The 15,855-nt window shown below is 42.7% G+C and overlaps 1 protein-coding gene across 1 annotated transcript; it reads left to right on the forward strand.

Moving 5' to 3' along the window:
• The first annotated feature begins 242 nt into the window (after positions 1–242).
• h2az2a (H2A.Z variant histone 2a) lies at positions 243–15,092 on the forward strand. The gene is made up of 5 exons (XM_078239219.1): positions 243–347; positions 5,686–5,763; positions 10,917–11,030; positions 12,856–12,985; positions 14,734–15,092. Exons 1-5 carry the CDS (start codon positions 345–347, stop codon positions 14,793–14,795), a joined length of 387 nt encoding a protein of 128 aa, XP_078095345.1. The 5' UTR covers positions 243–344; the 3' UTR covers positions 14,796–15,092.
• The last annotated feature ends 763 nt before the right edge of the window (positions 15,093–15,855 follow it).

A 15,855-nucleotide genomic window follows, 5' to 3' on the forward strand; every position in this document is an offset into this window, starting at 1 on the left:
ATTCCCATTCTAAAAAAAATCTAGGGAGGGGAAAGTTGAGATTGGAGGGCGGGAGTAATATTTAGGGTGGATTTGAAAGTGAGAGGCTGAGGGAGGGAAAAGGGAAAGAAAATGGAGGCGGGAGGGAAAAGCCGTTGGGGGCAGTGAGGGGCAGGTCGGAAGAAGGCGGGCGCTGATTGGGCGGGCCGGCCGGGTTTGAATGAGTGAAGCGGGCGCTGATTGGGCGGGCCGCGGCTTGGCGGGGCGGCCGGTTGCCCGGATGTTGGCGCGGGCCCCCCCCCCCCCCTGCGCGCGCGCGCGCGCTGGCGGTTATTGTCTGAGAGAGAGAGAGGGACAGGAGGAAGATGGTGAGTACCGGGCGGTGCGGCCGGGTCCGGCTCGGCCTCGGGGGCAGGGGGACACCGCGGGGGAGGGGGACAGATAGACACACAGAGGGAGGGAGCTCCCCGAGCCGCACCGGCAGTCACACCCCCGCACCGGGCGGCCGTTTGTTTCCTTCCCCCTTTTCCAGCCGATGGCGCCTTTTTGTGACAGCGGCGGCGGGAAGAGAGCGGCCCCGGGGCTGCAGCGCTGTCCCTCCAAATAACCCCCCACACTTACTGGGGCAGTGTCCATCTGGTTATATAAAACTATACAGATTGTACATCTGTAACTATACAGATTATACATCTGTAACTACTGAAATTATATATATAAAACTATACAGATTATACATCTAAAACTATACAGATTATATATATATAAAACTATACAGATTGTACATCTGTAACTACTGAAATTATATATATAAAACTACAGATTATACATCTATAACTATACAGATTATATATATATAAAACTATACAGATTGTACATCTGTAACTACTGAAATTATATATATAAAACTACAGATTATACATCTATAACTATACAGATATATCTGTAACTACTGAGATTATATACATATATAAAACTACAGATCATCCATCTGGTACTGCTCTGATTATATAAAACTATATACAGATTATATATCTAAAACTATACAGATTATACATCTATAACTATACATATTATACATCTATAACTATACAGATTATACATCTGAAACTATACAGATTATATATATAAAACTATACAGATTATACATCTGTAACTACTGAAATTATATATATAAAACTATACAGATTATATACATATATAAAACTATACAGATCATCCATCTGGTACTGCGCTGATTACATAAAACTATACAGATTATATATCTATAACTATACAGATTATACATCTATAACTACTGAAATTATATATATAAAACTCCAGAATATGTAGATAAAACTACATATCTGATTACATCTGCAACTACTGCAATTATATACATATATAAAACTATACAGAATATGTACATAAAACTATACAGATTATACATCTATAACTATACAGATTATATATATAAAACTATACAGGTTATATATATATATATCTAAGATTATACATCTAAAACTATACAGATTATCCATCTGTAACTAAGATTATATATAAAATTATGCAGAATATGTACATAAAACTACAGATTATATATCTGTAACTACTGAGATTATATATATATATAAAACTATACAGGTTGTATAACTATACACAATATACATCTGGTACTACTACGATTTTATTTATATATATATAAAACAATACAGAATATGTACGTAAAACTACTCAGATTATACATCTGAAACTATTCAAATTATTTACCTAAAACTATATAGATTATACATCTGTAACTGCTCAGATTATATACATAAAACTACTCAGATTGTACATCTGTAACCACCGAGATTATACATCCGAAACTATACAGATTATACACATAAAACTATACAGGCTATACATCTATAACTACTCATTTTATATATCTAAAACTACTCAGATTATACATTTAAAACTATGGCCGGTCCGATGGTAGTGGGTTATCGTTGATATTTGCTTACATTTAAAACTACTCAGATTATACAACCAAAACTATTTGTTTTATATATCTAAAACTATACAGATTATACATCTATAACTATACATATATCTATAATTATTCAGATTATACATCTGAAACTACTCTAATTATATTTAGAGCTATTTAGATTGTATGTGTATAAAACTACCCATTGTAAATATAAAACTATTCAGATTGTATATATAAAACTACTTAGATTGTATAAATAAACTATTTAAATTATGTATAAAACTACTCGTAAATATAAAGCTATTCAGATTATAAAGATATAAAACTACTCAGATTATATGTATAAAACTACTCATTGTAAATATAAAACTATTCCGATTATATATGTATGAAACTACTCAGATTATATATATATATATAAACTATTTAGATTATATGTGTATAAAACTATTCGTTGTAAACTATTCAGATTGTTTGTGTATAAAGTTACTCATTTCTAAAACTATTCAGAATGTATACCTAATTATATATCTAAACTATTCCGATTGTGTATATAAAGATTGTACATAAAACTATTCAAATTGTATATGTAAAACCATTCAGGTTATATATCTAAAACTTCATTATACGTAACACTATTCAGATTATAAAAAATCATAAAACTATTATATAAAACTTCATATATAGTCACTATGGAGATAATATGCAAAAAATGAGTATATATAAACTATTGAGATAAACATCACTTGCGATTGTATATAACTTGATTATATATCACTTGACTATATATATAAAAAACTTGTATATGACTGGAGATATATATCACTTGAGATATATATAGTTTGAGATGTATATAATTTGTATCACTATTGATTTTATATATATATATCTCAATGTAAATATTGAGATATATATTATACTTATATATATCATTTGAGGTAATATATATGTCAATATTGCGATATATGTATGTCACTAGTGGGATGATATTTGTGCCCCTATCCTCACTGCTGCCCCCTCCGCCCCCTTTTTTAAAATATTGCATTCATGTTCTCTCGGGTTTATCACCTCCCTCCCCATTTAAATGTATTTCCTCTCCAGATACATTTAAAAATGTAGGGGTTTTTTTTAATGTCTTTTTGTCCTTCTCCCAACTTGGGAGTGGGAAATGTTTTTATTTTCTACTGTTGTTTTATTGATTTGCGTTCTTTGCAACAGGAGATTTTCCCCTTCTTCCCCCCCCCAACTTTTTTCATTTTTCCTTCCCTTTTTTCCTGCAAAGGTTCCTTTGCCTCTTTGACTTTTTTCCTCCCCTGGTCTCATTCTGAGTTTGTTGCTGTTTTGTTTTGTTTTAATCCTCTATCTGATTGACAGAAAACTGGCGGGAAAAGCTGTCCTTTTCTCTATTGCCCCACCTCCTCCTCCTCTTCACGTCAGCTCCGATTTTGGCATGTTTTGCAAATGTTGTATTGTTTTTTCCTTCCCACCCCGCCTCCCACCAACAAAAGTGCTGATCTCACCTTGCTCAGCTATGTCCCACCCCCCCTCTGCCCAGCTAACCGAGATTGCAGTTCAGAATTTAGTTAACTTTTAAGCTGGTGTGGATCTGTTTGGGTGACTGAATACTGTCCGGCAGTCTCGATTTTCAGTTTTTAAGATTGCTAAGAGTTTTTTAAACGAAAAAAAAACAGACAAACCACAGATGTCACCCAGTGTGGTTCAGTGCCAAAACTTGAAATGGCAAAACGTAACATTCTGCAAAATGCTCATTGGAACCCATTTGCAAATAAATTGTGAGTGAAGCAGGAATGTTGAACCCAACTTTTTTAAAAAAATCTTCGAACGGACCAGTTTGATTCTTGTTTCAGGTATGCGGTAGAATGTTATAAAAGTTTCTAAAGTCTTGGGTGTGAGCAGTTGGAATGTTTGGAAATTGCAGTTAATCTTAAGCAATGTCATAAAAGTGGGAATTTGCTGATTTGAATGTGTCAACTGCACCAAGGCGAGGGTGAAAGTCTCCTGTAACTACAGATATTTTAATACCTAAAATGGGTGCTAATTACTGTTAAATTTGTCACAAGGTTTGATGTAACATCTAAAGCAGCTTTATCTATTCTGTAGTCGATTCTTCCAGTTTATGGATCTAAGATTGAATTCCTGACCACTTGTGCTGTCCAGTTTCCAATCTCACTTGGTGGAGTTAGACTGGCACGTGTAGAGCTTGGCTGGCTGCAGGGTGCATTCCTTTTGCTTTTACGCTGATTAGATTTAACTGTCAGTGTTGCATTTTCTGTCGCCTTAACTGGCGTCAGCTAACGCAAAAGTAAGATTTGATTGCTGTACTTGGGAGTGGATGATTCGGCCACTGAACGAGCTGCTAGTTGGAAATACTTTCCGCTCTCAAAACTTGGGGCTCCCATCTTGACAGTTGACAGATTCAAAACACACCTCACTCGCTAAAGGCTACGAGCTGATTTCTTTGTCCAATTTCAAGTGTTAGTCATGTGCTGTTCGTGCAACAGATCGTGCTCCAAACAGCAATTAATACACCCGAGTTTAGTTAATTACTTTGGTTGCTAAGCTTTGAGAAACGCAGTTCTGGTTAATGTTGTGAAAGTGTGCATCATTTCCGAAGCGGTGCGAAATAGGATTAGAAATTATGAATTTCAGAGATGAGGGGGTTTGTCGTATGTAGAGGGATTGAACAGTTTAGGCCGATACTCTCTGAAATTTAGAAGAATGAGGGGAGATCAAATTGAGGTACACAAGGTGTGGATAAATTAGACGTGGAGCGGATGCTTCCTCTTGTGGGACATTTTGGGACGAGAGGTCATAGTCTTAGGATAAGGGGCAGCAAATTTAAAACAGAGTTGGGGAGAAACTACTTCTCCCAAAGGGTTGTGAATCTGTGGAATTCGCTGCCCCAAAGTGCGGTGGGTGCTGGGACAGTGAGTACATTTAAGGAGGAGTTAGACAGATTTTTAATTGGTAATGGGTTGAAGGGTTATGGGGAGAAGGCAGGAAAATGGGGATGAGGAGCATATCAGCCATGGCGGAGTGGAATTGATGGGCCGAATGGCCTAATTCTGCTCTGATATCTTATGAACAGTCTGTGTTGAAAGTAGCCTCGTTATTTTAAAAGTTCTTTACAGATACATTTTGTTTCCTGAATTTCTTGAATACTTTTCTATATTTGGCAGACTGGGCCAGTATCTCCAATTATGAAGTGCCGCCAGTTGCAAAATTAAAAGTATTCTATGTACCTTGAATGGGGTTTCTGAATAACCTTTTCTTTTGGTAATTCGTTAAATACTTGTCTTGCCCAAATGAAGATGTAGCGATTGATAAAACTGCCTTTCCAGCTCCGTTCTCTACTACTGCCTGCTGTTTCACCTAGAAATGTTGAATTTCCATCATGTGATTCCTGTCATGAGAATTAAAATGCATCTTGTCTGTTTAAAACACTAAAGTGTAGTTTTAAAATTCCGTCTGCTGATCAACACTAAATAGAAATATTCCGACTTTCGGGGAACATAAATTTGTAATAATGTAGGTCTCGCTAGACAATGTTAACATTGTCTTAAGATCAGCTGTATACAAGAGAAGTTCAGTTAAAAGTCGAATCCTAGTTTATCCATTTAAAGTGAAGATGATTAGCGATAGAGCTGTCCTTTTATATATGGAAGTTTTTGCATCTTTCCCTTGCTCTGTAGAGAAGGAAAATAACTGGTGTTGCTTCTGTCTCTCTCTGTCAGGCTGGCGGGAAAGCTGGGAAGGACTCGGGAAAGGCCAAGGCTAAAGCAGTTTCCCGCTCTCAAAGAGCAGGGCTACAGGTAAGCTATTGTGTTCCCAATCGATTTAACAAGTGAATCAAATGTGTTTTCAGAATTGGGACAGTGTTTCCAGCTTATTAAGTTGACATTAGTGAAACGAGATGGATCATTGTCCATGCATTTCTATAAGAGCATCTTGAACATAAAAGTCCTCAATGGAATGATCAACAAACTTAATTCAGACTGTTGGGACTTATTATTGGAAGGACATATTATAGTGATTGGCCTTCAGGTAATGTGTCAGCAACAATAGCTTTCCCATTGAACCGTGTAACAGTGTTCCTTGATGCCATAAAAGATAGGAGCAGGAGGAGGCCATTCGGCCCTTCGAACCTGCTCCGTCATTCATCACAATCATGGCTGATCATCCAACTCAATAGCCTAATCCTGCTTTCCCCCCATAACCTTTGATCCCATTCACCCCAAGTGCTATATCCAGCCACCTCTTGAATACATTCAATGTTTTGGCATCAACTACTTCCTGTGGTAATGAATTCCACAGGCTCACCGGGTGAAGAAATGTCTCCTCACCTCCGTCCTAAATGGTCTACCCCGAATCCTCAGACTGTGACCCCTGGTTCTGGACTCTCTCTCTCTCTTTCCCCCCCCCTCCCCCGACCATCGGGAACATCCTCCCTGCATCCACCCTGTCTGGTCCTGTTAGAATTTTATAAGTCTCTATGACATTCCCCCCTCCCCTCATTCGTCTGAACTCCAGTGAAAACAATCCTAACCCAGTCAATCTCTCCTCACACATCAGTCCCTCCATCCCCGGAATCAGCCTGGTAAACCTTCGCTGCACTCCCTCGAGAGCAAGAACATCCTTCCTCAGAAAAGGAGACCAAAACTGCACACAATACTCTAGGTGTGGCCTCACCAAGGCCCTGTATAATTGCAACAACACATCCCTGCTCCTGTACTCGAAACCTCTCGCAATGAAGGCCAACATTCATACATCAGTCCCACCATCCTCTGTTTGTAGTATATATAAGTGACCTGGAGGAAAATGTAGGTGGTCTGATCAGTAAGTTTGCAGACGACACAAAAATTCTGGACTCCCCCCACCATCGGGAACATCCTCCCTGCATCTACCCTGTCTAGCCCTGTTAGAATTTTATAAATCCGAGAGATCCCATCTCAAAGATGGCTATCCTTGCTTCTCTTGGACGAGTGTCAGCAGTAAGGCTGCAGTTGAGTTCTGAAGCAGCGAATCTAGAAGAAGGTGAACAGAAGATCTGAAACGTTGTTTAATGGTGGGAGCTGCCGCAGGCTTGGCGGGTGACGGCTGATTGAAGAGAACTGGTTTGGTTAGGTTTACCCTGTTTGGTTAATTGTTCTTGTTGGACAGATACCAGCTGCATGGGAAGAGTAAAGGTGCCAGTGAGGCAGCTGATTCCAGTGCGCAGATCTCTATTCCCATTGTCCGAGCCCCAAGTCTCCGCTGTGTCCAGTGTATTCCAGAATATATTACTGCCTAATGTCAGCCAATTGAATCGGGTGAACATCTGTGTGGGGAGGGAGAGAAATCAAATCCATTCATTTGGCTGTTTACGAACCTTTATTTACCTTTATCCGCTTCATGCCAACTCTCGCCCGTAGGGCCTTTGGTGTTTTCGCATGCGGGGGTAACCTTGGGTCCGAGCTATGTCTGATGCTGCTTTTGGCACCCCCTTCTACACTCCCCATTGAGGGAGGGAGCTGACTGCATTCTGCAGGCCCAGAGTGTCGCGTGGCTGACCTGTGTTGGGCCATTCCATCTGTGGGGGTGGGGTTACCTTCTGAATATGTCAGCAGCCCCTGATAGTCCTGACCCAGCTCGGAAAGCCGGGCCACGTTATTTTCTTTGGGAATGAGATGTAACACGAGATTAACAGCTTGTCTTGACTTGACCTGAAGCTATGCTTTCTGTAATCAGTGCAAGCTCGCAAGTTTGTCATTAGCTCAAGCCCATTAGGATAGGGCTGTTTATTTTCTAAAGAGTTCATAAAGTATTGTAAAGTTTGAGCAGGAGGCAAGAGGGTTATAGCATGTTATAGGCTGCTGGATACTTGAGCCTGCTCGCCTTGTATGTGAAGCTCCTGACTGCGAGCAAAAGCGCTCCGACGATGGGCTCAGCTCAACTTCAGACCGTCTTTTAACCTGAGCAGTTGAAAAGATATTCTGAGTTACAGAGAGAGGGTTTGAAATTTGGCATCATGCCATGTGGTTGTCTTCATTTTCAAATTGTGTTTTTTTTTTAACCGATTGAGCAGTGAACTGAGATCTTGGCGCGTATAAAGAAATTATACAAGGAACCATTGCTGTCAGGAGCTTCTTAAAATGGGTGTAGACTTCTTAAAAGAATCACAGTGTCTGTAAAGTCGGTTTGTGTGGGCCACAGTTAAACTTGACTTCACCCTCTCAGTAATTTACTCAGTGACTGGGTCAGCTACAGGTTACGTTAACACAGTTTTTAAAAAGCTCTTAGTCACAAGTAAGTCTTGCATTAACACTGCAATGAAGTTACTGTGAAAATCCCCTAGTCGCCACACTCCGGCGCCTGTTCGGGTTACACTGAGGGAGAATTTAGCACCTAACCAGCACGTCTTTCGCACAGTGGGGAGGAAACCGGAGCACCCGGAGGAAACCCACACAGACACGGGGAGAACACGCAGACTCCACACAGACAGTGACCCAAGCTGGATATCGAACCCAGGTCCCTGGTGCCGTGAAGCAACAGTGCTAACCACTGTGACACCGTACCTTTATATCATGGTAAAACGTCCCGCTGTGCATTACCAACTAAAATGACACCAAGTTACACTGGAGAGTTCCTCAGCCCGTACTGAATTGGGTTTTATCGATAGTCCCCTGCCTCCAGCTCGGACGACTTCTCCAGTTTGATTGGGTCGGGGAGGGGTAAGAGTTGAATTGTTTGTTCAGTGTAAGATTACTTGCTAAACGTTAGTGGATAGCCGGGAAGCTCCTGTACTTAGTTGAAGTTTTAGTTTGTGAAAGTTCACAACAAGGTGATACCAAGTGTGTCAGGTGGTGTGTTTATTAGAGCCGTGATGTACTTTAACCTCAATTTCCATGTTTAAATAAGCACGACATTGTGACACTCAACACAATGTAGCAGGTTACCTTTTGCTTCAACACTCGGCATGAGTGACATCTTCGTCAGAGCTTTACAGCATGGAAAGAGGCCCATCGTGCCTGTGCCAGCCATCAAGCACCTATCTATTCTAATCCCTTTCCCAGCACTTTGTCCCTAGCCTCATATGCTATGGTGTTTAAAGTGCTCATCTAAATTCTCCTTCAATGCTATGAGGGTTCCCACCTCTACCCCCCCTTTCAGGCAGCAGATTCCCCACCACCCTCTGGGTGAAAAAGCTTTTCCTCAAATCCCCTCTAAAGCCCCTTATCTTAAATCTCTGCCCCCTGGTTACTGCCCCCTCTACTAAGGGGAAAAGTTTCTTCCTATGTACCCTATCCATGTCCCTCATCATTTTGTACCTGCTGCCTTTTAAATGATTCAATTTGGCTTCCTTTGTTAATTTTTAATTTGCCTCGAGAAGCTCCATGTATGTAGATACTTTTATTTTTTATTCATTCGTGGGACATGGGCGTCGCTGGCTGGGTCAGCATTTATTGCCCATCCCTAGTTGCCCGAGGGCAGTTGAGAGTCAACCACATTGCTGTGGCTCTGGAGTCACATGTAGGCCAGACCGGGTAAGGACGGCAGTTTCCCTTCCCTAAAGGGAACCAGATGGGTTTTTCTGACAATCGACAATGGTTTCACGGTCATCAGTAGATTCTTAATTCCAGATATTTTTTATTGAACTCAAATTCCACCATCTGCCGTGGCGGGATTCGAACCCGGGTCCCCAGGACATTAGCTGAGTTTCTGGATTAATAGTCTAGCGATAATACCACTAGGCCATTGCCTCCCCTAGTGTGTAAAGATAATATTCATGTTGGAAGGGAAGTAGTTCAGTCCCTTGAGTCTGTCCCACCATTTGATTCCATTGTGGCTGATCTGTACCCTCACTCTATTTATCTGTGCACAGAAACTAGAAATTTACAATAATGAAGATGCTGGAAAATCTCAGGTCTGGCAGCATCCGTAGAGAGAAAACCAAAGTTAATGTTTCGAGACTCTTCAGAAGGGAAATTACAGCCTTTCTGTCAACCATGTCCATGCCGCCCAACAACTAACCATCGCGCTTAACCCAACTTTCCAGCCCTTGGATCTGTAGCCTTGTAGGTTAATGCACTTCATTTGCATCTCCAAGTACATTTGAACTATCATGGGGCTTTCTGCCTCGACCACCCTTTCAGACCGTATGTTCCAGCTGTCTCTTCATAATGCATTTTCACCTCATTTCCTCTGCTCTCGATCTTCTAATCTGTGATCGCTGGTTGCACACCCTCTGATCAAATTTCCTCATTTTTAAATACTCCCTGTACCTTTCTCTGCTCAAGCTTCTTCAGTCTCCCCACACAACTGGCCTGGAACCTTTCGAGACTCCAGTTTGCACTTCCTTCCTGTGTCTGTCGCTCCTGGTTCTTTCTCTGTTCAGGGACCTTCACGTTCTTCCTACGGTCTGGTACTCAAATGGACGCAATACTCTTAGAGTGAAACAGTGCAGAAACATACAAAGGTGCTGCATAGAAGGAATAAGCATTGGAAAGGGTTAAACATCGTGCACTTTTCTTCTGAGTTACCGACAGTAAAAGTGGGAAACTTTGAGTGGAACCAAACTGTAAAATGTTTAAAGAAGGAAAAACTAATCCAACAGTCAAAATCTGTGGCGTGGCCTGCAGAAATGTAGTTTACATTTTTGAGTTTGAGGTGAGGCCGTTTCTGTGTGGGGGGAGGCAGTTCGCTGGGATTTCCAATCCAAATGCACTGGAGAGGATTCAGTCGTTCTGTGGAACGGACCTGTGACCCACAGCAGCGAGACCTGGAGGCAGGGCGTTTGCAGGTGAACGCAACGTGAAGTTTAACACATTTCTGTAGAAAATAAACTTCTCTCTTTTTTTTAGAAAAATCTCAGATCCACAGGTTAAAATGCAAATGAATGCATTTGATTTGAACTGTGTGACAGTGAAAAGTTCCAGTGTGATCTGTACCTGGGATGCCGGTTTTCACTTGGTGTTCTTTCTCTTAGTTTCCTGTAGGTCGTATCCATAGGCATTTGAAGACTCGTACCACTAGCCATGGACGGGTGGGTGCTACAGCTGCAGTGTACAGTGCAGCTATACTCGAGTATCTCACTGCTGAGGTAGGTGAGGATGGAATTGGTCTGTTCCCTAGTGTAGGGCAAGGTTACAAACTAAACTGTCTGTGTTTGATTACCAAATACCAATATGATTACCAAATTATTTGCTACCAAATAAACCTGTTGGACTTTAACCTGGTGTTGTTAAACTTCTTACTGTGTTTACCCCAGTCCAACGCCGGCATCTCCACATTTTGATTTGTTTCACATTCCTGATTACCTTGGTGTAAACTGCCCCATAACTTGTTCTTCCTCACAAGCTTGCGTTCCGATAGCATTCTTAGGCAAGAAGGTTGATAACTTATACCCAGGATAAATAGGTGTGGTTAACATAAAGGAATCCAAGGTTCTTCAGGAGAGTTTTTCAAACTGAGTAGGATGTGCCGAGACAGAAATATCTTAGCGTGAAAGCCCAGAAGGCAAGGGCTTGGTGACCACCAGTGATTTGGGTGATAAGATGCTTGAAAACACGCTGAGCTGTTGGGAGGCATTCACTGAAGGTGTAGGGTGGGACAAGGCCATGGGGTGAACTGCACGCTTTTAGTGATGTCTGCAGGATCGCAACAAGAAGAAAAGGACTTCGGCATAGAAAGAACCAGATAAGGAGTTGGAGGATGTTTGAGTTGAAGGGGCAGCACGGTGGTTCGCACTGCTGCATCACAGTGCCAGGGATCCCAGGTTCGATTCCCGGCCTCGGGTCACTGTCTGTGTGGAGTTTGCATATTCTCCCCGTGTCTGCGTGGGTTTCCTCCGGGTGCTCCAGTTTCCTCCCACACTCCAAAAATGTGCAGCTTAGATGGATTGGCCGTGCTGAATTGCCCCTTAGTGTGAGGGGAACTAGCAGGATAAATGTGTGGGGTTGCGGGAATAGGGGCTGGGTGGGATTGCGGTCAGTACAGACTTGATGGGCCGAATGGCCTCCTTCTGCACTGTAGGGATTCTATTGTTGGGTGCCGAGCGTTGGATTTATTTTCTCTTGGCTTCCCTTCAAATTCCTAACTCTTTCTGAGACTTGGGGATCAGGCAACGTTGGCCAGCTTTCACCTCGTGTTGTTCGCAATGTGGCTTGGGTTGCAACAAAAACAGAAAACGCTGGAAAATCTCAACAGGTCTGACAGCGTCTGTGGAGAGAGAATAGAGCCAATGTTTCTGGATGACCCTTCCTCAGAGCTGAGAGCAGAGAATCAGCAGAGGTTTATACTGTGGGGGGCAGTGGGGGGGTTATAATTGGACAAAGGAAATGTAAATGGTGATAGAGGCTGAGGCTAAAAACATTCATTAAGTGATCAGAATGTGTGAATGGCAGGACAGAGGTACAGATTGCGAAGGGCTACCTGGGGAATGTGGCGGTTGCTCTGTGTGTTTGTGTGTGTGTAAAACGTGATAGAAATGGGTGAATGAGATGAAAGGAGGGTTGGCTTAGAATCACAGAATCCCGACAGTGCAGAAGGAGGCCATTCAGCCCAACGAGTCTGCACCGACCACAATCCCACCCAGGCCCTATCCCCATACATTTACCCGAACTAGTCCCCCTGACACTAAGGGGCAATTTAGCACGGCCAATCCACCCAACCTGCACATCTTTGGAGTGTGGAAGGAAACCGGAGCACCCGGAGGAAACCCACGCAGACACGGGGGAGAACTCCACACAGTCACCGAGGCCGGAATTGAACCCGGGTCCCTGGCGCTGTGAGGCAGCAGCGCTAACCACTGCGCCGCTCGAGTTGCTGTTGCTGTTGAAATTACTATTTTAGTGCCTCCTGCTTGAATCTATTTAAAACGCTCTCATTTCTTTTCCAAACCACGCTGCTGCCTCGCTGCTCGGTAGGTGTTGGAGTTGGCAGGGAATGCATCGAAGGATCTGAAAGTAAAGCGCATCACGCCACGTCACTTGCAGTTGGCCATCAGAGGCGATGAGGAGCTGGATTCGCTGATCAAGGCAACCATTGCCGGTGGTGGTAGGTGTCAGCTTTGTACCGTAAGAGTGACCTTTTGGGGAACCGCTGATTTGCTACGTCAAAAATGGTTGTGTAATCTCTGGGTACCGCCTTGATCTTGAGCCTTTTTTGAATTATATCGAGTAATATAATGATGGAACTGCCGGTACAATTTAAGGGATATGGTCTGTAAACTGAATGGGGAATAACTTAAATGGAGGCCGCAAGTTACTTTATTATCATCCCAAGTTTCTGTCCCAAGCTCTTCCTCTCAAGCCTGTTCCTGACTGAATGTTAATGTTAGGATTATAGGGCTAGCGCTCTGGAAATGGATATCCTGGTTTTAAATTCCTGCCATCAGCATGCTCCAAATAGACGGCTCTTAGATTAGACTCTTGTGAAGGTGCTGTTCGTCGCCGTATTTTGGATGTGGCGTGGTTTGAGTGGCTATTGTGCATTTGTCACTAATGTTTTCACTTCATCTGAAAATCCTCCTTAGAAACTCAGTCTTACCTTGGCACTGGTTGAATGGATTTTTAAGTGTTTGTTGTTTCGAAAGTGTGCTTGCTCTCGAGTTACAGACCACAAGATATAGGAGCAGACTTAGGCCGCTTGGCCCATCGAGTCTGCTCTGCTATTCACTTGTGGCTGATATGATTCTCATCCCCATTCTTCCCGTAACCCGACAGTTTAGTGCAGCGATGACATTCTCTCTTTCCCACGTCTCTTGAAGTCGGCTTGGTTGGATATGACTTCAGTGCGCCCTGATTTCCTGGTACGAACTCGGCACTCGCACTTGGTGAATGTCACAGCTGACGAGGCAAGCGTTACGGGTTCAGCCAGATCTGTGTTTGTTCGTCTGTGCACCAACCAGCCAGATCTTGCCCAAATGTCCTGATCAGTGGGTTAACCCAATCATCCCTGGATTCTACTCCCATCAAGCACAGTATTGATCGGACACGTTGATGAGGGCCGGTAGATGGAGAGAATCTTTGTTCCTGGTTAGCTGGTAAATCCCCATGCATGGTGGAGCGGTGAAGACCAGGCAGGTTTCACATTCGGTTACTGCTGGAAAGGTTTACTCTGAGGGAAATCATCAGCCCCTACTACTGATTGCTGTCTCTTAGGAAAGATACAACCAGTGAGGAGAAAGTAAAGTCCATTCTAACTTCTATTCTCAAGCTTCTTGTAGGATTATTTAAGTTAGGTGCGAGAGGGTGGCAGGCAGTTGGAAAGGTCAGAAAGATTACTTTTTCTAGCAGCACAAAGGCTTCCTTACTTTCTCTCTCCTCCCGCCCCGGCACACACCAACATAGTTGTGTATCGCACGTTCAGGTACCCGAGCAGATCCGTCAGTCCAGTAGGCGTTTCCCTGATATATAGGTGGTCTTTCCCTATGAAACAGGCTGGGGAGAGGCAAGCAAAGTCCCATTTCTGGGTCCAGCATTTAAAGTGCCTCAACTTTTAGATTTCAAAATCGCCTTCTGCAAAATAACTTGAGCTGTTTTCGTTTGTCTTGCGTGTTCCTGGTGTCAGAAATACGGAGAAGATTCTTAGCTAGTTGTTGTCAACCTGGAGCTGTCAGTGTAGATGTTTCCAATAATCTACGGGATCTGACATGTACGAGGGGGCCTCAGTTTATGCATTAGACCATAGTTGTGTCATTTGTACAGCTTGGATACGTTGGCCATTTTGAAGTGTGGGCAATGTTCCCATCTCCCAGAATGGAGTGTCACATTTGCACAATTTATTTTCTTTCTCTCTTCCAGGTGTGATTCCTCACATCCATAAGTCTCTGATCGGGAAGAAGGGACAGCAAAAGACGGCATAGAGCCCAGTTTTGAACCTACCCTCTTCCTCCCTACTGTCGTACTGTAATTTGGACAGAAGAACCTGGGGATACTTGGCATATTTTTTTTAAAAAAAGAGTAGTTAAAATAAAATGGGAAGAGTTTTAGGAGATGACTTTAGTGTTCAGTATAATCTGAAAGACCTGTTTGTATGTTCTACAGTCTAGATTTAAAGCTGTATGAAAATATAACTAGTAAATACAGCAGTTTGTCAACAATTAGGTTACGCAAGTGTGTTTTATACAATAAAACAGTTCACAAAACCATTTTTTAAAAATCATGTGTGTACCGTGTGTCCTTCCTAACCTTCGAAGCAATTAGCAGCTCTGGAAACTGGAAAATACTATCTATCGCTATAGTAACTGAGGGTGGCCCAGTGGTTAGCACTGCTGTCTCACAGCGAGAGACCCGGGTTCGAGGCCCGGTTTCCTCCCACGGTTCGAAAGACGTGCTGGTTAAGTGCTAAATTCTCCCTCAGTGTACCCGAACAGGCACCGGAGTGTGGCCACTGGGGGATTTTCACAGTAACTTCATTGCAGTGTTAATGTAAGCCTACTTGTGACACTAATAAATAAACTTTACTTTAATTAAAGTTTATCAGTCACAAGTAGACTAACATTAACACTGCAATGAAGTTACTGTGAAATTCCCCTCGTGGCCACATTCCAGCGCCCGTTCAGGTACACTGAGGAAGAATTTAGCACCTAACCAACACGTCTTTTGGACTGTGGGAGGAAACCCACACAGACACGGGGAGAGTGTGCGGACCCTGCCTAGAGAGTGACCCAAGCGGGGAATTGAACCCAAACCCCTGGCGCTGAGAGGCAGCAGTGCTAACCGCTGTGCCACCGTGATTTTCATTAACTTCATTGCAGTGTTAATGTAAGCCGACTTGTGACACTAATAAATAAATTTTAATTTTAGCCTCTTCAATACTTCATAGCAGTTGAATCACAAAGCTAAGTTAAATTATTGCGGTTTTGGGGTTTACGTTTGTGTTTAGAATCTGCCGTGCAGAAGGAGGCCATTCGGCCCATTGAG

The sequence above is a fragment of the Mustelus asterias genome, chromosome 22 (genome assembly GCF_964213995.1).
Source record: "Mustelus asterias chromosome 22, sMusAst1.hap1.1, whole genome shotgun sequence".
NCBI classification, from domain to species: domain Eukaryota; kingdom Metazoa; phylum Chordata; class Chondrichthyes; order Carcharhiniformes; family Triakidae; genus Mustelus; species Mustelus asterias.